The sequence below is a fragment of the Ostrea edulis genome, chromosome 5 (assembly GCF_947568905.1).
Source record: "Ostrea edulis chromosome 5, xbOstEdul1.1, whole genome shotgun sequence".
NCBI lineage: Eukaryota > Metazoa > Mollusca > Bivalvia > Ostreida > Ostreidae > Ostrea > Ostrea edulis.
The window spans coordinates 10882340-10907809 of NC_079168.1; the positions used below are offsets into that span (position 1 = coordinate 10882340).

Sequence of the window (25470 nt, forward strand, 5' to 3'; positions counted from 1 at the left end):
AAAAGATAGGTAACTTATTATACACAATTTGGCAACTAGAGATATTAAGGGTATGCCTTAATGTACATTATGTAACGACACGTTCATGTGACGTCATAAGTTTTTGCAAATTCTTTTATTGTTTAAACTTTGAGCAGGACAAAAAGATAACATTTGTAAGAATTTAATTCACTACGTACAATATAAATTTCGGTAAAGTAATAAATATTTTTAAAAAAAAGTTTATATTTTCTATGATAAATGCATGTATCTATATAGCAAAAATGTTATCAAGGACAATAACTCCTGTGCTTGTTATATTTTCTTTTGTATGTCAATTATACTAATTGACATTTATTTAGTAGCATTTTTTTTTCACTGTTAAAATTAAAATTTTATAGTTATAACCATTTTAATGTATTTCTATTATGCAACTGCTTAACAAAAATACGCGATTTTCTGATGTTGACAAATACTTCTGTTTATATTTGTCTGACGTTTTTAAAAAGGTGGCATCGATCATGTACATTTTCATTCATCATTGATTAAATCAAACAACATTAAATCGAAATTAATACAATTTTTCTTACATCGAACCCATGACAATGAGTTACCTTAAATCTCAATAAGGACTATAGAAGAAAAAAAGAAGAATATAAATGTATCTAACATACAAGTATTAAATATTCAAAACTTGATTATTTTGTGTATTATGATTTTGGGTTATGATTTGAATTTGGATCCATCTTGTTCAACATGTTCAATGACATGTATGAATTTAATCCACGTACGCATAGGAAATATATTTGTTTTAAAGCTATATGTACCGTATTAAACGGTATATTTCGATGTTGAAATCGAGACCAAAATTTTGTCGGTTTGACAAACAATATAAAATGAGAATTTCTGACAAACTCTACAAACTTTTTATTTGATAATTAACGAAGTACTGGTGTGTTCAATGCAAGGGAAATCGTCGATTTTTAATGCATATTTATGAAGGATTGATTTGCGCCAGTGCGCGGGAAAAGTATTATTAGAAACATCACGGAGGAAAGGATTTATATTTTGTTTACAGTTTGTGTAATTATATCAAAAAGTGATTTTATATTAAATATGAAATCGAACTCCCCCTTCAGACTTTCATCGCTCATATTGGTTCTGCCGTTCCTTGCCTGGCAGTCTTTCCCTATATCTTTAATCGCTGAATGTCTCCCGCCAACTGCTTGCAGGTCGTCCATACTTTCGCGTCGCCATATTGTTGTCAACCTGTGACGTCACGTGATCGTCATTGGGCGTTTATTATCGGACTTAGAAAAATATAAATAAATAGGAAATTAGCTTTATTGCTTTTTAATCCGATCGAGTTAAATTGTACAATGTACATAAATAGGCTACTTATATAGCTTGATTATAAAACCCCACATGTATTTATTACTATGATAGTATGCAATCATTACGGCACGTATAGCTTTTAAGAGCATGTTATCAACTAATATACCTAACTCCGTAATTGCATCACACCTGATACAAACGGCCCCGTGTAACCAAATTTAGTAGCTTTAAAAGAATTTATTGCATTGATCTTCTTTCAGTATATTTAGTAGAAATGATGCACACTAAGCCTTCGTCAGAACGGTTTATGCCCAAGGGCGTCTTTATTGCTTTAAAATGCTACCAAAAATAATGTACATTTCACATTAGAAATTGACTTCACTGATTGGGTGATTGGACCGTGGCTTTGAGAGTGAGAGTGTCATGTTCAATTACTTGATTTATCACGGCGGCGTGCGAGTGTTATTACTCCATAACAATAAAATCCATTTATCAATATGAGAAAAATGGTCATTAAGAAGATAACGCGATAATTAACGGAGCACAAGGCCTCCCCCGCTCAAAAGTTGAAGTGTATCAGATGACTAGAATATGACGAATGAATACAGACTCTTTAATTCATAAAACTAACAATTTTTGTGATTTTATTGGAATTTATGTTACCGTGAACAAACAACGAATTAAGGCAGTAATAGAGAACGAAAAGAAAAATAATATAGTGTTGCTACCAGCGTATTGGTTCATCCGAATTTTGGGGGAAAACACGGAAAACAGTTGCAATAACATGGACCAGATTTTTCTTAAAATAGAAATATTTAACTACTTTAATTATTAGACATTTTGCAACTCACTTCCCTTTGTATTTATCAAATTTTTATGTTTTTGTTTGTCTGCCGACGAAATGTTGTCACTCCATTCCTTTATAAAATAAAAATAAACTATAAATACTTAATATTGGTAAACAGCTTTGTTCTTGTACACAATTATTTTGTTTTGGATAACAGTTGGAATATTTCGTTTCTTCCTCATTTCTGGCAAATTTTACCCTAAGATAATGGCTATGAATTGTCAAAGAAAACGGATTGTAAATAAGTTGGAATGTGTTAAATATGACAGACCAAGTCTGATGTTTAAAAAAGAAAATAACAATTGTTAAGAATCAGAACGGTTTTTTAAAATCAAAATTACGTAAACGTGCGAGATGAAATACATTTTTGTGATATATTTCTATATATGATGCGAATTTGAGGGAAAATCTAAAAATGACATTTTGTCATTAAACTACAATATTGTAGTTCAAGGAAACCTAAAGTCAGACAATGCATGGCGCCGTGAACATTTATGACAAGACTTGGTGAATTTTTGAACGATTTCCTATCGTTTATCAATATTTTCGTGTCATTATATTCATTGATTAAAAATCGTCAAAAGTATAATAATCATGACATATAAGATATTGCCAAGGGAGGACCCTATACGGAGGTAGTATTGTACCGGAATAAAAAAGTGCAACTTGTAAAAGTTCTCCCCTTATAAAGTGTTGTCCGGGGAGAAAATGTGTTTACACACTGTCTTGTATATTTTGGCCATCCCATAAAGTACATCAGCTATCTCCTATCGCTTATATGGCAGTTGAATTCAATATATAAGTCAGGGCAATGCGTAAGCTTTCGTGCGAAAAAGCGGGCAGTGAAAAACCAACAGTTTGTAACAGCGGTTTTAGCGTAGAGTACGCATGGGTATTTTGCGTCGTGTATTGAAATATTGTGAATGACTACAACTCTTATTTCGACGATTAAAAACCAAGAAAACTGCATGCCCATAGCATTGCAATCCATCCAAAAGAAGTACCTTTTGAAATGGCATTATTTGTCTTCTTATTTAATATTCAAGTTTATGAAATGCCAGGTTGGGTTTAATGATTTAATACCAATACATTTTATCCGATATCCAACTTACGGGAGTAAAAATGTAAATGAAATTTTGCCAAAAGATTATTTAATGCAATTTGAAGGAACTGAGGATTAATGACCGATTATGATGTCATGATACAAAAGTCAACATCAGTGTGCATGACAAATTAAATGATTTTGAAGTTTGGAAGAATTGTGATGACCAAATGATGATATTTGTGAACCTATGGTATATCTAGTATCTTTACCTGGTAGATATCATCGCAAGCATATTTACTTCCTCTATCTGTATGTTTTAGGCGTTACTCTATATATCGGGTGTATTTGTGTGTTTTAGGCGTTACTGTATATATCAGGTGTATCTGTATGTTGTAGGCGTTGCTGTATATAACGGGTGTATTTGTATGTTTTAGGCATTAATGTATATAACGGGTGTGTTGTAGGCTTTACTGTATATAGCGGGTGTATTTGTATGTTGTAGGCATTAATGTATATAACGGGTGTATTTTTGTGTTGTAACCGTTACTTTATATAACGGGTGTATTTTTGTGTTGTAGCCGTTACTGTATATAACGGGTGTATTTGTATGTTTTAGGCGTTACTGTATATATCAGGTGTATCTGTATGTTGTAAGCGTTGCTGTATATAACGGGTATATTTGTATGTTTTAGGCATTAATGTATATAACGGGTGTGTTTGTGTGTTGTAGGCTTTACTGTATATAGCGGGTGTATTTGTATGTTGTAGGCATTAATGTATATAACGGGTGTATTTTTGTGTTGTAGCCGTTACTTTATATAACGGGTGTATTTGTATGTTTTAGGCGTTACTGTATATAGCGGGTGTATTTGTCTGTTGTAGGCGTTGCTGTATATAACGGGTGTATTTGTATGTTTTAGGCATTAATGTATATAACGGGTGTGTTTGTGTGTTGTAGGCTTTACTGTATATAGCGGGTGTATTTGTATGTTGTAGGCATTACTGTATATAACGGGTGTATTTTTGTGTTGTAGCCGTTACTTTATATAACGGGTGTATTTGTGTATTGTAGGCGTTACTGTATATAACGGGTGTATTTGTGTGTTGTAGGCGTTACTGTATATAGTGGGTGTATTTGTGTGTTGTAGGCGTTACTATATATAGTGGGTGTATTTGTGTGTTGTAGCCGTTACTTTATATAACGGGTGTATTTGTGTGTTGTAGGCGTTACTGTATATAACGGGTGTATTTGTATGTTTTAGGTATTACTTTATATAACGGGTGTACATGTATATGTGTGTTGTAGGCGTTACTGTATATAACGGGTGTATTTGTGTGTTGTAGGCGTTACTGTATATAGTGGGTGTATTTGTGTGTTGTAGGCGTTCCTTTATATAACGGGTGTATTTGTATGCTTTAGGCGTTACTGTATATATTGGGTGTATTTGTATGTTGTAGGCGTTCCTTTATATAACGGGTGTATTTGTATGTTTTAGGCATTACTGTATATCGGGTGTATTTGTATGTTTTAGGCGTTACTGTATATAGCGGAGGTATTTGTGTTGTAGGCATTACTGTATATAGTGGGTGTATTTGTATGTTGTTTGCGTTACTGTATATAACGGGTGTATTAGTGTGTTTTAGGCGTTACTGTATATAGTGGTTGTATTTGTGCGTTGTAGGCGTTACTGTATATAATGGGTGTATTTCTATGTTTAAGGCATTACTGTATATAATGGGTGTATTTGTATGTTTTAGACGTTACTGTATGTAAAACTTATACGGTACCAATTGTATATATTGGGTATATATGTATGTTGCAGGCGTTACTTTATATAACGGGTGTATTTGTGTGTTGTTGGCGTTATTGTATATAGTGGGTGTATTTGTGTGTTGTAGGCGTTACTGTATATAACGGGTGTATTTGTATGATTTAGGCATTAATGTATATAACGGGTGTGTTTGTGTGTTTTAGGCGTTACTGTATATAACGGGTGTATTAGTGTGTTTTAGGCGTTACTGTATATAGTGGGTGTATTTGTGTGTTATAGGCGTTACTGTATATAGTGGGTGTATTTGTATGTTTTAGGCGTTACTGTATATAGTGGTTGTATTTGTGCGTTGTAGGCGTTACTGTATATAGTGGGTGTATTTGTATGTTTTAGGCGTTACTGTATATAGTGGTTGTATTTGTGTGTTGTAGGCGTTACTGTATATAGTGGGTGTATCTGTATGTTTTAGGATTTACTGTATATAACAGGGAAATTTGTGTGTTGTATATTTTACTGTATATAATGGGTGTATTTGTATGTTTAAGGCAGTACTGTATATAGTGGGTGTATTTGTGTGTTTTAGGCGTTACTTTATATAACGGGTGTATTTGTGTGTTGTAGGCGTTACTGTATATAGTGGGTGTATTTGTGTGTTGTAGGCGTTACTGTATATAACGGGTGTATTTGTGTGTTGTAGGCGTTACTGTATATAACGGGTGTATTTGTATGTTTTAGGCGTTACTTTATATAACGGGTGTATTTGTATGTTTTAGGCGTTACTTTATATAACGGGTGTATTTGTATGTTTTAGGCGTTACTTTATATAACTGGTGTATTTGTGTGTTGTTTGCATTACTGTATATAGTGGGTGTATTTGTGTGTTGTAGGCGTTACTGTATATAACGGGTGTATTTGTATGTTTTAGGCGTTACTGTATATAGTGGGTGTATTTGTGTGTTGTAGGTGTTACTGTATATAACGGGTGTATTTGTATGTTTAGGCGTTACTTTATATAACGGGTGTATTTGTATGTTTTAGGCGTTACTTTATATTTGTGTTTTAGGCGTTACTGTATATAGTGGGTGTATTTGTGTGTTGTAGGCGTTGCTGTATATAACGGGTGTATTTGTATGTTTTAGGCGTTACTGTATATAACGGGTGTATTTGTGTGTTGTAGGCGTTACTGTATATGGTGGGTGTATTTGTGTGTTGTAGGCGTTACTGTATATAACGGGTGTATTTGTGTATTGTAGGCGTTACTATATATAGCGGGTGTATTTGTATATTGTAGGCGTTACTTTATATAGCGGGTGTATTTGTGTATTGTAGGCGTTACTTTCGGAGGATTCCTGTATATAGCTGGTGGGGAAAAATACAACAACAGCATGACACCCGTTGATTCTGTCTTCCGGTACGATCCAAGAAACAGCACGTGGCTGAAGGTAGCCAGCATGAATCACCAGCGACAGAGTTTCAGCTTAGCAGTTCTTAACAACAGGATGTATGCAGTGGGTAACGTATGGATCTTCATCTTAGACTCTGTTCATTTGGAAATATTTGTTGAATAACATCTACTGATGTTTCTCATAAAATTTAACACGTTCTCATTCATACCGTATAGAAGTTTTTTTTTCCACTGGGTAATGGTAATTTTGACTTAGTCTAGCGGTTTGGTATCATACCGCCAATTTTTCAATGCCTAAATTTGCACCCACATGTGTAATTAGAATACATATTTTCGCAAGGAAGCTAACTACATAATAGCAGTTGTTTTTATGCCAATTTTAAATGTAGCACTCCTTCGTTTAGGAGGTAAATAGGTCTACTGTTACTTATGACAGTTGTTTCTGACGATATTAAACGTTTTACGGGCAAGTTATTAACACTACACTGCTTACTCATTTTTATGTTTTGGAACTCCATGTCAGCAAGAAATGTATTCCGCTAAATCTATATGCATATCCATGAGCTAGAAAATCGCCAAATTTTACAACCACGGAAAAAAATCCGCTAAACGGTAGCAGTTAAAGTACCTGTTTGTATGATGTACTCTGGAACATGACGTGGCAGTTACTGAACTTCCTAGACCAGGTCTCCAAGTGTGAATAAACCTGTTAAGCATAAATTACTAGAGATGAATAATTATCAAAGACGTTTATTGGTAATAACCAGTGTCATTAAACATTCTTCTAACCACAGTACTTGGTAGTTCGTTCCTTAAGGCAGTCCTGAAATTAATCTCTGTGCCAGTCGTAGAAGGAACAGGATTCTGGGTGTAAACAGGTTCCTTTATGTGTCGCCGCTCCTGACTTTAGTATCTGCTTTCCTCAGTGGAACTATTCTTTCCAATAAGACAGTTATTATATATTTAACTCTTGTTGATGACGATTGTAAAGTGCTAGATCATGTTTTAAATCAATGGACTTGCCATGTTTTTTCTCTCGATTTCTCGGTGTTGATAACGGTAGCCTTTGCCTCCTGTCGTGTCCTCCATCTCTCTGTACCCTACATCGCTTAGTAAATTGTGGTCATTTTTATTTCAGCTTATTTTATGGTAACTGTGATTAACTGTTGCGTGGATATTGTTAAAATATATCATTATGGCGAACATCAATTTCTCCAGCTCACTTTATTCCTCATGCTTGTTCTTTCTAGTATATTCGGGTTTCTGATGTGGTCTTTTATTTGAAAATAAACCCTGTAAGTATATATCTATGTTTTAAGATATATACTGTAAGTATATATCTTTGTTATGTGGACAGTTACTAGTAAGAAAGAGACTACGTGTTAGCGGGTTATGCAATTTTTTGTTGTTGCAATGATTGCTACCTTCATCATCCGATGAAACAACGGAGAAAGACAATTTATTGTTTATATTTATATTTTTATGTATTAAAAAATATAAACTAGATTTCAGTACTAAAATATCAAATGGTTAGTCTATTTGTTACTTAACGGAACAGCCAGTGCACCCTTTGACCTTGATGACGCTCCATATTTAGTCATGATTACGCAGACAAGTGGTACTAAAAACCGGATCGAACTAGTTTGCAGCAAACATAATATCTTCATTGTCGCAGATGAAAGGGATGCCAATTTCAAAAGAAATCTAAGAGATAAGATTCAGTGAATGTAAATATACACGTATAATAGCCCTGAAAGTTAAAAAAGCGGAAGTATCATCATCATTACCCAGACTGAACTTTATGGAGCGCCAAATTAACATAAACTCAAATAATTGAAGATATCTTCAATTATTTGAAGATATCATTAATTCATTTGATGCGCGCAACAATTGAATTAAAGATCTCTTCAAATAATTAATGATATCTTCAATTCTGAATTATTGCGCGCATTAAATGAATTGATGATAGCATTAATTCTTCTGCTGAATTGATGCGCGCTTTAATTGAATTAATGATCTCTTCAAAAGAATTAATGATATCAACAATTGAATTGATGCGCGCTACAATTCAATTAAAGAGAGCAATAATTGATATAATGCGCGCATTAAATCAATTGATGAGAGCAATAATTGAATTGATGCGCGCATTAATTCATTTGATGAGAGCAATGATGGATTTAATGCGCGCATTAATTCAATTATTGCTCTCTTAAATTGAATTAATGATATCTTTAATTCATTTGAAGAGAGCAGTAATTCTTTTAGAGAGAGCAACTAAATAATTAAAGATATCTTCAATTCAACATATCCACAATTGAATTAATGATCTCTTTAATTGAATTGTTGCTCTCTTTAAAAGAATGGATGCGCGCATTAATTCCTTATACAAAAGCATTGTAAATAATTAAAGATATCTTCAATTGAATTAAAGAGATCATCAAATTATTTATACCGAGCTCTAAATCAATTATTGCGAGCAATATTTCTACGAAATTAATGCTCTCATCAAATGAATTGAAGAGAGCAATAATTGAATTAATGCGCGCATCAAATCTATTATTGCTCTCATTAATTCAATTAATGCTCTCATCAAATGAATTGAAGAGAGCAATAATTGAATTAATGCGCGCATTAAATCAATTATTGCTCTCATTAATTCAATTGATGCTCGCATTAATTCATTTGATGAGAGCAATAATTGATTTAATGCGCGCATTAATTCAATTAAAGAGAGCAATAATTGAATTGATGATATCTTCAAATAATTGAAGATATCTTCAATTATTTGAGTTTATGTTAATTTGGCGCTCCATAGAACTTTGGTACGTAAATACTTAGTTCACTACACAGCTAGTATCCATATGTCTAAAGCTGAACAACATTACACAGAAGCAAAAAGTATCTAGTAATAGAATACAAACGTAGAAGTCCATTTGATCGAAATTGAAGATAAAAGAATGATGTAGGCCATTATTTTGGAGTCTTTGTAGTCTCCCTCTTCCAAATGTAGCGTAATGAGGCAGGGCGGGCCGTTTAAGGACATATATTGTTACTCCTATTCTCATCAAATGATAGACTGGCCTGATGAATGATATCGATGATAGTAGGACTCCCTGACAGAAATAGAATTGAAAGGATTTTAACTAGTATGCCATGGCAATGAACATTCTTTGCCCTGCTCTTAATTCTGCATTCTTTATTGGAGTTTGATCACTGTTCGTTATCTTCACCTTTTCATTTTGTAACTCGAGAATATAATTTAGAATGAAAAATATCTTGTTATGTAATATTTCAAAGCCATTTTGTTTAAAGGTTAATTGATATTGGTTATTCATTCTTACCTTGTGTTTACGATTACTGTGATTTCTCCTCTTGAAGAGTCAGGACGATTTGTGGTAGAAATGATTCAATACTTCAAAAGATATTTGAATATATTTACTGAAGCTTTCCCGTCTTTTACTGAGAGGTTGAATACAGTATGAAAAAATGTATCATTTTTCAAAATCAGTTTGTTGACATGTTTACCTATGATCAATGTTCGAAAACGCCCGTCCGTCGGCCCAAGGCTGACAGACAACTGGGACGATCAATAAAGGACTAAAACCACCAACTACCAAGATTTAAAATATTTTTATTCATTGAAAGTGCACAGTAACGAGATAATCTCAGCGGGAACGAGTTGACCTTTGCACTGATTAAACAATTAGTTAACTCGTTCTATCTGAGATAAATGAATTCTTTCATTACTTAAATCATTATGGGTCAGCCCATTGGACGAATAGGAATTGTCCTACTTTGCTTCTAGAAAACATCGATTAGCAAGCCAAAACAGTAAGTATAAAATTTGTTTGTAGAGTTAGTGTAGTTTTAGTGTTGGTGTTTTTTGTGTGTATCTTTAACCATCTTATGTAAACCTTTTCGTTTGTCTTGAGGAACGGACAGGCCATCTCGAAAAGATAATCTAATTGTTCGTGTGTCGTTGGTCATTTTTAGTAATATATATATGATTTTTAGCTCTTCTGAGCCGAAGGCTCAAAGAGCTAATGCTATGGCCATTTGTGCGGTGTGCGGTGTGCGTAAACTTTTTAGAAAAAGGGCTATAACTCAAGAACCCCTTGGCCAATTTTTTTCAAATTTGTTACAGGGTATCATTGGCCCAAGGGCTTTCATACATACTAAATAGAGGGATGTGACCCTTTAACAAGGGGAGATAATCAGGAAAATACAAACAAAAGTAGTGGTTGCTAAAAAATCTTCTTCTCAAGAACCACTGGGCAGATTATCACCAAACTTACACATAAGGATGAGGATATGTTGTAGATTAAATATTGTTCAAGGCATTACCCTGGGGCAAAGGGTGTGGTCTCAAGGTCACTTCAAAGTTGACCTAAATTTATATTTCCTTAAATCTTTGATATTTTAGTCATTATAAGGACTAAGATCATCAAATTTTGAGAGTTGATGCATCTTAGGACCTTGTGTCAAGTTGTCTCAAAAGTAGGTCACGGTGACCTACTTTTTGAATTTTGCAGGTATTTATTTTAAAATTAATTTTGATGCATATCTTGGACACTTTGAAGCCTATGATCATCAAAACTTGTCAGTTGGTGGATCATGGGACCTTGAAATGCGTCAACTGAAAAATAGGTCACCGTGACCTACTTTCTGAATTTTAAGGCTTATCATTTATAGATATATTTTAAGTTGTTATTTCAAATACCGAGAGGTTTAGAATCATCAAATCTTGTAAGTTGATGCATCTTGAGGCCTTGAAACATATTTATAAAAAAGTAGGTCACAGTGACCTACTTTTTGAATTTTGCAGATATTCAAATTTCACATTTTCAATTTTAGATGCATATTTTGGGCACTGTAAAACCTAGGATCATCAAACTTTGTCAGTTGATGCGTCTTCGATCTTCAGTTTGTGTCGACCAAAAAGTAGGTCACCGTGACCTACTTTTGGTATTTGACAGCTAAATTACTATATTTCAGACACTATTTGACCTACAATCATCAAACTTTGTCACTTGATGCATCTTGAGTCTTCGGAGTGTATCGACCAAAAAGTAGGTCACTGTGACCTACTTTTGGCATTTGACAGTTATATTTATATATTTCAGTCACTAATTGACCTACAATCATCAAACTTTGACAGTTGATGCATCTTGAGTCTACGGAGTGTGTCGACCAAAAAGTAGGTCACCTTGACCTACTTTTGGAATTGGACGGCTATATTTATATATTTCAGATACTATTTGACCTACAGTCATCAAACTTTGTCAGTTGATGGGTCTTGCATGTTCGAAGGGTTTCGACCAAAAAGTAGGTCACTTTGACCTACTTTTGGAATTGGACGGCTATATTTATATATTTCAGATAATATTTGACCTACAGTCATCAAACTTTGTCAGTTGTTGGGTCTTGCATGTTCGAAGGGTTTCGACCAAAAAGTAGGTCAACTTGACCTACTTTTGGAATTGGACGGCTATATTTATATAATTCAGATACTATTTAACCTACAGTCATCAAACTTTGTCAGTTGTTGGGTCTTGCATGTTTGAAGGGTGTTGACGAAAAAGTAGGTCACCTTGACCTGCTTTTGGAATTTGACGGCTATATTTATATATTTCAGATACTATTTGACCTACAGTCATCAAACTTTGTCAGTTGATGGGTCTTGCATGTTCGGAGTTCGCTGACCAAAAAGTAGGTCACCATGACCTACGATTGGAATTTGACAGCTATATTTCAATATTCAGATACTAATTGGCTTAAAATCATCAAATTTTGTCAGTCGATATTTCTTGGGTTCTCAAAATGTGTAAACCAAAAAGTAGGTCACATTGACCTACTTTTTTTGAATTCTTAGGATTTAACTAAAGATTTAGAATACTAAGAGGCTAAGAATAGAAATGGTGGGGTTGTACAATTTATCAGAAGAGCGATTCTAGGCCCTTGGGCCTCTTGTTTTTCTTTTTAGACTATGCATATACATATATGTATTCATGTATTCTTTTTGTTCCTGTATGGTACTTTACCACTTAAAGTGTATTTTCGTACCGTGTGGTGCAAAGACGTCTTATTTTATCAAAATAAATATTTACCAAAATACGAAAGACTTCCTTACACCACGCATGCGAGTATGATGTTTTATTCGTCGGAAAATGAATAGTAACGACTGTAATACAAATTCAATAACATGCTGTAACTATTAAATTACACAGGGCTTAGCCATTTTGTCTAAGTGTAATTAGATACTTCGTAACAATTCAAGCTTAAGCATGTTTCCAGTTCACTATATGTGTTCTCCACGTAAAATAATACGATGGACGGTCCTTACTTAGCACCATACCATAGAAATCCAAGTTGTGCCCCCCCCCCCCCGACCCCGACCCCACCCTCTTTGGAAATAATATCCTACATGCCAGATATGCATGCCTCAGCGAATTGTAAGTCAAGAAATCTAGGCCGGACTGTATAATACTAATCGTAATCTTTTCATCCCTGGAAATCGTCTGTAACTATCAGTTCAGGGTTAAATCTGATCACCTGGAGATTTTATGTAACAAATGAATGAAAGTTTCCATAAATTCAGAGTACACCAATCAAAAATACATTTCAATTTCTCTTCGGCCGTAGACCCTCACAGATCGTGAGACTAAATAAGATTATTAAGTCACTATGACAGTCGTATGTATTTACAACAAAGCGACTGTCGGATGTTGGTAATTCATTTACAGAACACGCGCTGCTACCTCCGCTATTCACCTTTTAATGTTTTTCCCTCGTAGAGATATGACGTAAAACAGTGTGAATTAATTACCGTTTTTTATGAAGTATTTGGCGACATAAACGGATGAAGAATCGAATCATGACCAACAGTTCCCATTTAAGCGATGTAATACAACAAAACAAGGACGGTGTGCTGGTGGAGGTTCCGGACTTTACGTATTGTAGGATGACAAACACCCACTCCGTACTCCGTGTAAAGCTTCCACCAGTCATCTGTACTTCTCTAAAATTTAGTTTTATGCCAACTGCTGCTACATCAAGTTTCTTCTCTTTGCATATGATTTTGTGCAAACGTTTGCTACATGTATATCAAGTTTCTTCTTTTGTATTTTATTTTGTGCAAACGTTTGCTTTATCAAGTTTCTTCTCTTGTGTATATTTTTGTGCAAACTTTAGCTGTATGAAATGTCGAGGACAGAATTGTCAGATCTGTGACTTTTAGGCTAATTGGGAGGGGGGGGGGGGGGGGGGCTATGATGATAAGCAGACTCGGTGAAACAAGTTATCTTTTTTGCTAAGGCTTGTCATAATAACGTAGCTTGAATAACCCATTGTTCCCAAGACCTTGTTGTCTAATCCGTGGAACAAATTGATGACATCATTCAGCATTCTTCAATTTTCGAGTCGTTCTATAAAATGAAATCTCATTTTATTTCATCCTCATTAAATCCTGAGTATGTACAAACTAGCTAATCGTCAAACGTGCGTCGTTGCAATTATTTTCTCTGTTTCAAAATAAGTGGGTGAAGATTGCAATAAAAATTATTAACATTCATTAAGAGGAATACCCAGGAGTTATTGGATTATTTTTATGTAACAGTATTTCCGTCTAGACTGTCATTTGAAGAGCAATAAGATATCAATGAGTGTCTTCTGTCTCTAGATATTTTCCGAATTATCTAATGGGTGGTGTTATATATATATATATATATATATATATATATATATATATATATATATATATATATATATAATTTCAATTTCTGTGCTTTATAAAATATTCCAAATGCAGTATGTATTTTGTATCATCCTCTTAAATTTGTGGTGACGGTATCCATATTCATTTTATGATATGACATTGCAGCGTGTTAGCGTGTGACAGCATAGCGAGAATACCATCGTCATCGACTTTAACTTTTATGGTATTAGTTCGATCATCAACCATAGTAGTTGTGTTGTTGACCTTCCGAAACTTAATTGCGCATGCCTAGCTTGCTTCCGGACCTTCAGTGCGCATGTCTGTTTACTAAAGTTTAGCCATTCTGTAAGCATAGCTTGCTATGTGGCAGACCAGACATGCGCAGTAACACCTCTTCCGGTTTCGACCAAAGGCGATTCGACCGTACTATGGTTCAACTCTAGTTACTGTAGTTGATGATCGAATTAAGCCATGACTTGCCTAGGTGGTCGAGTGGAGCTGTCTAGCGCGCTGATCACACGCTGCGAAAAGATTTGGTTCCGCAGGTCACAAGTTCAACCCTGGGTAAGGGCGGATGAGGGTATCCATATACATGTACATGTAAAGCGAATTTCTCTGTGCTTTATAGGTATAACTATATGTTCACATAGTTATCATGCCAGAATCACAAATTATTGTTGGGGAAAAATGCTATCTTTAAAGTAAGATATTATACATTGTAAGCAATTGAAGCATGATAGAATATTCAATATTCAAGAAAGAATTAACAGAAGTTGTCTAACTATGTTAGATTCCAATGTTTTATTCTTTAATTCGATTTAGATCTCATTGCCCTTGGGACTTGTGATACTTATAATTAATACTCAGGTGACCTATCGGTCTCTTGTTTACTTAGTAATTTTAACCAAACTTGGGTAAAGATGATTAAACATTGTTCAAATGAAGGGTCACATCCTTCTCAAGAACAGCAGGGTTTGATGAGTTATATCTATCTGCAAGCATTCTCAGGTGGTGTAAATTCAAGTTTTCTCAAATCATCGCCGCAGTGGATAGGATGGGGAAGATATAGAGGAAAATCCGTTAAATTCTTCTCAAGAACAACAGGTCCATTATTAGTCATATTGATAGTCAAGTTTCTTCAATTTGTAGCTCCTGGAGGTTGGATGGGGCCGCAAAAGGGGATCAAAGTTTTACATGGGAATGCATTGCAAAAAGTCTTTAAAAATTATGAACAGCTAAGCCATAATTAGTCATATGTTCATAGGCAGGCATCCCTTGGTAGTGCAGATTCAGATTTGCTGAAATCAATGTCCCCAAGGGTAGGGGGTCACAATAGGGGTTATATTGGAAGTTTTACATTGGAATATGTTTCTTTTTAGAATATCTTACTCGGGAGTAGCAGTACCGTGGTTAGTGATCATCCTCGGGTAGTTCGGGTTCAAGTTTATTTAAAATTTTGGCCTGGGGTTTAAAAGTAGGATGTGGCCTCATTAGGGGATTAAATTTTTACATAAGAATAAATCTTTCTAAAAGTTTCAAGGTCAGCACAGCCAGGATTACTTATATCAGTATGCAAGCATCCATGGGTAGTACGGATTCAAGTCTCTTCAAATCAATGCCCTGGAGGTTGTTTGGGACACAATACGGATTCAAAGTTTGAAAATATTTTTTAAAAAACAAACTGGAGGGCCATAATTTGTAAACAACAATCTTCAGGTAGTGTAGATTCAAGTTTGTTTGAATAATGGTCTGGGGGTGAGGCAACAATATTATAGAAAATAAAATAATTAACATGAAATTAGGCATACGATGCCAGGTATATAAAATATTTCATTTTTAAAAACCATGGCCATGATGAGTCATATCAATATGCAATCATTCTTATATAATTCAGATTCATATTTTGATCATTCCATGGTTCCTGGGGTTAGGGTGGGGATAAAATATAGGTTCAAAGTTTTGCATGAAAATATATGTAGGAAATTTAATTTAAAAAAAATATCTTTACAAGAGGGCAGAATCACACTAAATCAATTTGATATCATATGTGAACATTACCAGGTTGTAAGGATTTAATTCATTTTTAGATATGAACCATGGGGTTAGGGTTGAGCTAGAATTGAGAATCAAATTTTACAGAATGCATGAATACTACAGTATAGGAAAATATAGGACATCCCTATGTCGTGTGGATTCAATTGCGTTAAAGACATGCCCCTGTTTGGCTCAGGTGGATAAGATATATGATAATAGATATATACAACTGTAATATGGGTTCAAAAGTTTTCGAGGAAATAAAGACGATTAAAAAATGAAAAGCAGGACCAGATTGATTCAGGTGAGCATTGTGACACATGAACCTCTTGTTTCGAAATTGCTGAGACATTAGTTTTTCTGTCCGTCATCTTGTAACAAAACTTCTGGCTGACCCAGAACATTGCAGGTACTCTTACCTAAGACCTATTTGGCTTTCTGCATATTTTCTGACAATTACTCTCTTGTAAATGGTTTGGTTGATATACTGTTAGTCTAGTTGCACGTATTGTCACTATCCATCTGTATGAGGGAACATCAAAGAATCACTTTTACTTCTACAGGTGGTCGATTAGACGCCACGGAATCTCTGTCTTCGGTGGAGCGCTACAATCCGCAGTCCAACACGTGGCATGAAGTGGCTCCATTAAGTACCCCGAAGAGATGCGTGGCAGTGGCTGTCCTGAATGGGCGTTTGTACGCAGTTGGGGGTTCAGGTGAGTTAAATGGGGACCATGGGAAATATTAAAACCGGGTCATAAGTTAGCTTCTATGAATTGAGAAAATTGCAAACGAAATCATACGCTTTCGTCCGAAAAAATTGGCGTCAAATTGATGAATAAGAGTAAAATGTTGGCCAAAAAGAACCGTTGAGATGGTCTCTTGTAACCGTATACACAGTAATATAATTATTTTTGTCAGTCATTACAGAATTACAGATCTTTTAATAAGAAATTATCTAATCAAAGAAAGAATTTAATCACGCATCCATTTATCATTGCTGACAGTAGTTACAACTATCAATCGATTCTCAAATGAAGACTTTGAAACGTTCCCTAATCAATCTTCACGTTTCATTTTCCATCATGATATATGCTTAGTAAATTATTTTTGAAAGATCTGGTAAGTTGCTATGAATTGAGAAAGTGGTAAACAAAATCATAGGGTTTCGTCTTTAAATTTCTGCCTAGCAGTGTTTTATGATAACCAAAAATGTAGCAAGGAAGAAACTTTGAGATGGTTCCTTGGATCTTTAGAGACGGTGACATCTTGATTTTATTTCACTATATTGTCATTATATGTCTAAGACTTTCATGAACATATATTGAAAAGATTGAAAATGCTTGTGCAAAAATATGAAAAGTTCTTTGTTTTCGGAGAAGATTCCATTAGGTCCCATAATAAAGGTTGTCGATACTTTTGAGTTGACCCCTACACAATACTATACTGGCAAAGGCAACTTGTATTTTCTTAATAAAATGTCCAACGTACATCTCATAAATGATACAAATTTAATAAAAATCGCTAGGGCAGAAATTGTACTCACCCCCCTTAAGGTTCCCCAGATTAAAACAGTCAAATACTAGTATATGGAAAGCTTTCTTCCACCTACAGTGCAATTACAGGTATCTAACAATCTTTCGGAGAACATTAAAAGTTTCCTATGTTTCAATATTAAAAAAAGATTGAAGCTATTTCAGAAGGAGAAATATTGAATACAGTGTAGTTTAATATTGGTGATAAAAAATACAATATTATAGGGTTATTGAACTTATATTGGTGAATATTGGCACGAGTTGGCTGTCAAAATGCACGAGCTTGCGAGTGCATTTTGACAGCCAACGAGTGCCAATATTCACCTATATAAGTTCAATAACCCTTTTATTATATAGCTTAAGTATTTAGTTGTTAAATTATATCCCTTTTCACTCAAACTACTCCAAAATAGACGAGAATTCATCAATATTGGCAGTGTGCAATAACAGCATGCATTTCTTAACTGTTCACCCGTCATTAATGCATGAAGAAAACTGATTTTGTGAATGGGGACATCATAATTCATGTACAGTAAAACATTTTGCTTAAGTAAATATCAAATACCGGCTCTGTCAGATTCGGAGGACCTTCGTTTGACATTTTGGCTTGTTTACATCGTTACGGTAACGTCAATATTGAACGCTCATACTCGGAATGTTTCGGGCGTATACAATTTACGCAATGCAAAGTTAGCGTTCAATAAATTCTCAGGATATTGAACGCTAACATTCTCTAGATTTTACGCAGATTTTATATTAGACTATTTATAAGCTATATAATAATATACATTATTAACTAATAAAAAATACAATATTATACATTATTAACTAATAAAAAATACAATATTATACATTATTAACTAATAAAAAATACAATATTATACATTATTAACTAAGAAATAATACAATATTATACATTATTAACCAAGAAAAAATACAATATTATACATTATTAACTAAGAAAAAATACAATATTATACATTATTAACTAAGAAAAAATACAATATTAGACATTATTAACTAAGAAATAATACAATATTATACATTATTAACCAAGAAAAAATACAATATTATACATTATTAACTAATAAAAAATACAATATTATACATTATTAACTAAGAAATAATACAATATTATACATTATTAACCAAGAAAAAATACAATATTATACATTATTAACTAAGAAAAAATACAATATTATACATTATTAACTAAGAAATAATACAATATTATACATTATTAACTAAGAAATAATACAATACTATACATTATTAACTAAGAAAAAATACAATATTATACATTATTAACTAATAAAAAATACAATATTATACATTATTAACTAAGAAAAAATACAATACTATACATTATTAACTAAGAAAAAATACAATACTATACATTATTAACTAAGAAAAAATACAATATTATACATTATTAACTAAGAAAAAATACAATACTATACATTATTAACTAAGAAATAATACAATATTATACATGGTCATTGATGAACTAAGAAATAATTCTAGTACATGTAATTTGAACTCTGATGTTTTTCCCCAACACTTATCAGGCTCCTCCAAATGAAGCAAATGTGTTGCACCTCCTGAGTATGCAAATCATAACCTCTTTGAATATCCTATACATGATAATGTCTTCATGATATTAATATAATGGCGTCAGACATTGGTACTTTTGTATCTATTGATCTTTCATTATTTGGAGATCATGATATTGAATTTGACATAAATAAGCATTTTTTTTTATTTGTGCACAAATTCGTTGCACTTACCAAAATCATAAAAAATATTGAACGTATATTATATATTTTTAAGTATGTATATAACTGGTACCATCAATACTATATTTATACTTTTATAGTACATATCATGCTACATTTACATGTATGTGTAAATGTTATTCAGCTAGCTGTATAATTACATTTATTTATACTCGTAGATTTCAAATGTTATGCAATTTTGTATATCCTATTCAATCATTAGGGAGAGGGCTTATATAGGCTTACGCCTGCTGCGCATGTCCATCAATTTACTGATTAAACATTGCTAAAACTCTGTTTAGAAAAGGAACCCAGATATAGATGTATGGCGTACTTAATAAAGGGACTGGTTCACGATTTTTGAACAAATTATTTTTTATTTTTGATGTTTAATATTAAAAGTATAGCTCATTTAATGTTGACAGCCAAAAGTTTAACCTTCTGAATGCAAGAATAAAAGCTATATTTTAGCCTTAAATATGCGTTATGTAAACAAAGACTCGAGTCTTTTTATGTATACAAACAAGTGAAATATCAATGTTGTAATATAAAGCATCTTAATATTGCATAGTCGCACATTTTAACTTTTAGATGAAACATTTTATCCGAAGAATGCTTGAAATGTGAAAGTTATAATAAACTTAGATCGATATCCATTTCTTTTGAAAAATTCATAAACAATATCATACCGCAATCTTTGTTTACAAAACAAATAATATAACCTTAATTTTTATGTTAAATCTTTTAAACATATTAGACAGTAGATTTTGATCATTAAAAGTGAAAAATAAAATTTTGGAGAAAATCGTGAATCAGTCCCTTTAAAATAAAAACTCCACGTTTCATTCATAAAATTCCACTTTCGGGAAAAACTTAAGAAAAAGAAGAGAAAAACAAAAACCAAATTGTACAACAGAACATCTACTGATAACTACAATTCTTCCAGAAAAAGACCTTGCTAAAGATGGAATTGGATAAAGATATTCACCCCGTTGTTGTCTGTAAAATTTATGTATGTCAATACCTGTCAATCTAATGTGCAATATTTAACCGTTTTTTGTACTTGCTCTAGGGGCCACAGTCTCATTCACCAATATCAACATAAAGTTTTCTTATGGTGTCTGTAATCTTACCGTTTGTAGATCACCCGAAGATACCATTAAACTTTGCTATTGAAATAAACTGAGTTGAAAAAATAGGACAGCATGACTCCTTAAAACTAAATTTGGATTGGAAAGTATGTTTCTGACAACAATGTCTGCCATGGAGAGCAGTTTTAATGTTTCTGTTTTCCATGAAATGACTCACATGATTCAAATCGGAAATGTAAAATGCTGACGTTTGCATGAACACTGGAGAAATGTTGTAACTATTTAATATGCCCTATATATATTTATGTAATACCTGTTTAATGTTGATTAACTGAAACGTGTTTGCTCTGACCCCAACATAATATAAACAACATTACGTGTGTGAATTGTCATTTATTGTTATGACAATGTAAAAGGGGAGATCATCCAGAATTACATACATTGGTACTAATTAAAATTGCGTTGTGATTTCCCCTGATATAAAACAAATTAATGTAAAAATAAAAATGACACTTTAAAAAGGGGAGATCACCCAGAAATGTATCATACATTGTTACAAATTAAAGTTGCCTAATGATCTCCCCTGATATAAAACGAAATACTGTAAAAATTAAAAAAGAGAACAAAGTGTAAAAACATATATACAGTACTACCCAAAAGTTGGCGTTCTAAAACAAAATGCCCACAAAAAGGAAACAAACGTTTGCAAGCAAAAATAAATAAATATATAAATAAATAAATAAATAAAAAACCCCCCAGAGCAACGCTGCCCTATATATATTAGATAGGTACAGCATTTCTCCAGTCTTAGAAATGTTCGAATTTCATTAAGTACATAAGTATGTTCACTAACCATTGAATATATCAAGTTTACGTTTTCATATATCTTGGACTACAATTGACTATAATGCAATTTTTGTACTATGTAATGAGAATGGATATTTTACAGGAAATCAGATGATTTCAAGTCGAGTAGAAAGTTACAATCCGTTTGATGACAAATGGGAGATCAAGCAACCAATATCAACAGCTCGATTCTTCGCTCATCTCGTACCAATAGCAGGGTCCTTATTGTTGATTGGGGGCGCAACAGTCAACAAAGATGGCGATATTAGCTGCTTGGATACTATCGAAAAGTATACCCCGTCTAGTGATTGCTGGACAATCGTATCGGAAATGCGCACCCCGAGGGCAGAGTTTGGTTGTGCTGTTCTTGGTTCCAAAATCTACGTGGCTGGTGGTTATAACTGGGACAAAATGGAGAGACTCAGATCAGTTGAATGTTTTGATTTGGACTCCTACATTTGGACGGAACTGGATAGGGCACTACCTCAGGAACTAACTGGTCTCAATTTAGCTTGCATCAAAACATACCATGGAGGTGATTTTTAAAAAGGTGGATTATCTCGAGCGTATATTTCTTAATAATTTCTGCCGTACTTGTGTAGTAAAATGTTTGCATTGCTATGAAAATTAATAAAAAAAAATATTAATATGGAAAAAGGAAATTTTTTAATTTAAAAGAAAAGGATGAATTGGTAACCCATGATGATTTTGAATAGAAATACTGCATACTGATTACACGGGTAAATCTAGCCGCGGGGGAAGGATATTTTTCCAAAACAATACATGTAGTTTGGTTAAGAGGCGAACGCTCTACCACTGAGTTACCGTGACCGGTTAGAAACGGATGAAACGTCACGGATACTTACCGTGACCGGTTAGAAAAGGATGAAACGTCACGGATACTTACCGTGACCGGATAGAAACAGATGAAACGTCACGGATACTTACCGCGACCGGTTAGAAACGGATGAAACGTCACGGATACTTACCGCGGCCGGTTAGAAACAGATGAAACGTCACGGATACTTACCGGGGCCGGTTAGAAACAGATGAAACGTCACGGATACTTACCGCGGCCGGTTAGAAACGGATGAAACGTCACGGATACTTACCGCGGCCGGTTAGAAACGGATGAAACGTCACGGATACTTACCGCGGCCGGTTAGAAACAGATGAAACGTCACGGATACTTACCGCGGCCGGTTAGAAACGGATGAAACGTCACGGATACTTACCGCGGCCGGTTAGAAACGGGTGAAACGTCACGGATACTTACCGCGGCCGGTTAGAAACAGATGAAACGTCACGGATACTTACCGCGGCCGGTTAGAAACGGATGAAACGTCATGGATACTTACCGTGACCGGTTAGAAACGGATGAAACGTCACGGATACAGGATACATAAGGACTTCTGAAATTTGAAATGATTTTTAAATGCAAAAGATTTTAGGCATACAATTTAGAACTCTTGAACTAATGCAGTTGCATTAAGATTAACAGGTCATTGTTTCTTTACAATACATTTTAATAGTAAATACAATTATGGATGCCTGAATGGTAATGGGGTATAGAAGTTAGTTATCGTTCCTAGTGTAGCGGCGCTACGTTTCCCGGTCCAAGTGATAACTTCCGCATCATTGTAAACACTCGTGAAACAATCAAATTGTGCCGTTTTTAGCTGAACTTTGAGTCCAATGAGATGACAAAACAATGTCACATAATAGATTTGACACATATCAAATTCTGGATTTAAAGCATATTACGTTAAACCCACCAACACAATATTTGGATCGCAGTCCCGAGAGCTCACAATCCTTGTGTTTTTAAGGATTCATTAAAGGTGAATCAACTAATTTTAAGGAACACAAGTCAGGCATGGGCGTAGCTTGCCATAGGCCCCCAGCGGGTCCAGGGCGGCGCCATGGTTAGGGGGGCGGCGGCGAAGAAGCGGAAAACAGATTTTAGGAATATTCAATGCAAAAATCATACACTTCGTGCAGATTGACCAGTCTATAATCGTTCATCGTAGAACTGCTCCACTGCTTAAGACATCTCATTTATATTTGCATGGCAAAGAACCCACTGGCATAGTTGTGTAGACCTATTTGATATACATGTAATCATTCCTATTCTATTTTGTAACATAATCAAAATGTCTGCCACTATTTCATGGCGTCTCTTCTATTTTCCTTTTCTTAAAAATATGACTGTTTTGTGTTTTTATCAGCGCTATCTAGAGGTTGATCTCTTTGAACATTACTGATTGATACCAATCTCTGAGTAGATTGTTTGATGTAGAGAATTAATTGTTCAATGTACGTTATTTCATAACAGCATCATTGAATGTTTGCGTTACAAACAGCATTTATTTTGATAAAGGGTGTGTTGCGAAAAATCTAGAGAGGCAGTTGCCTCCTTGCCTCGATGGAAGCTACACCCGTAAGTGACATAACAAACTCTTATCAAACTTTTTGAAATACCAATAGTCAAACCACGGAATGACGTGGTATCTGACGTCCGAGTATTTATCGTTATTAAGCAATGTCACGCAGAAATCCAGGTCAAGCTTCTCTGCCTATCCAAAGTTGGCATTCTATCGTATGCCTCAATTCTGTTGACAAAAAATACAATATTTTGTTTTTTAAAAGTACTGACTTTAAACGAGACTGTTGAAACTCCGGCACCATCAACATGTTTGTCAGTAGCATCGATTTAAAAACTGATCATACACAGAACAAGCTCTTGCGTATCGAATCAGTTGAGAGAAATAAACACCATATGCGGGTGATAATAGAGTATGGGAAGTTGACGATGGAGAAACTTAAATCATCCCGTTTGTCATGAAGTTAGGTTGGTACTTTGCCGTTCATATCTATATTCAATAAAATATCAAAGTATGAATCAGAATTGGACGACTCTGTGATGTCTTTTATTTTGAGTTCATAGAGATGAAAAATGAAGATAACGAACAGTGATCAATCTCATAACTCCTATACGCAATACAAAATAGATAGTTGGGCAAACACGGACCCCTGGACGAGAAGTGGGATCAAGTGCCTAGGAGTAAGCATCCCCTGTCGACCGGTCACACCCGCTGTGAACCCTATATAGTTATATCGAATCGACATATGACTGAAAATGATTTTTGTTAATAGATAAAACGTCGTCGATACATCTAAATGTCGAGTTGAAGAGAATTTTCTTCTCACGTAAAAACTTTTAAATAAAGAATAGAAAGACAGGTCAGCTAACAAAGGAGCACAATTCGTGCTCATGGGAATTTCAACAGACTGTTGGAATATAAAAGAACCTTTCATACTTCAAACGGATGTTCCTGATAGATGCTTGGGAGCTGTTCTGATATAAAGAACAGAAGACCAAACGTTACCTGTGAAGTAAGCAAGTAGAAAAATGAGAGTGTGTGAAAGTGCCTACGCAATAGTAGAGACAAATGTTTGGCAATAGTTTAGGCTATTCTGAACCAGTCAAAGGTAACTAATCCTAGACTGGTGCGCTGGACACTCAATCTCCAAGCCATCAAGTGTAATGATAATGTAAGAGCGGATTACCTAAGACGTTTATAAATGTGTACATAGTTTTTCATCTAGTAAAGTTTCAGTTTTGTTATTTCTAAGATTTTCATGCTTTAAAGTACTGCGTACTACTGGAAAACGGAAGGTACTGTCACATTAAAAATCTACATCTCTATAAACATTTTGAGTGAATGTTGTTTATTGGGTTAGGATTCTACAAACTCCTACATTCCAACCTAACCAGTGGGTATGGGGTATTTTATAGGTATGTAAATTTAACAGTATTCATACAACAAGCACTCACAAGTAAAGGAAGAAGAAAGGAGGACAGAACATAAGAAAAAAGTGTAACTACATAATCCTTACTCAAAAGTCAGGCCAAGGTTTAGAAGTAGAGGACAGTCAGATTATGAGAATCTTTTGCGTGTAATTTACTAATTTGTGTACTTCACAATGTATCAATATTTATACATATAGCATCGTAAATCTATAAAATTTTATTCTATTGTATTCTAAGTTGCTCAAAGAACTTCTTTTAAAAAAAAACCAACAAACATA

At 34.1% G+C, this 25470-nt stretch overlaps 1 protein-coding gene across 1 annotated transcript in view; it reads left to right on the forward strand.

Moving 5' to 3' along the window:
- LOC125651915 (kelch-like protein diablo) overlaps positions 1-22027 on the forward strand; it is a 28926-nt gene extending 6899 nt beyond the window's left edge. Inside the window, exons 4-6 of the mRNA XM_056166650.1 lie at positions 6308-6490; positions 16695-16847; positions 21482-22027. Coding sequence (XP_056022625.1) covers positions 6308-6490; positions 16695-16847; positions 21482-21924 — 779 coding nt within the window. The 3' untranslated portion in view covers positions 21925-22027. The remainder of the gene's footprint in view (positions 1-6307; positions 6491-16694; positions 16848-21481) is intronic.
- The last annotated feature ends 3443 nt before the right edge of the window (positions 22028-25470 follow it).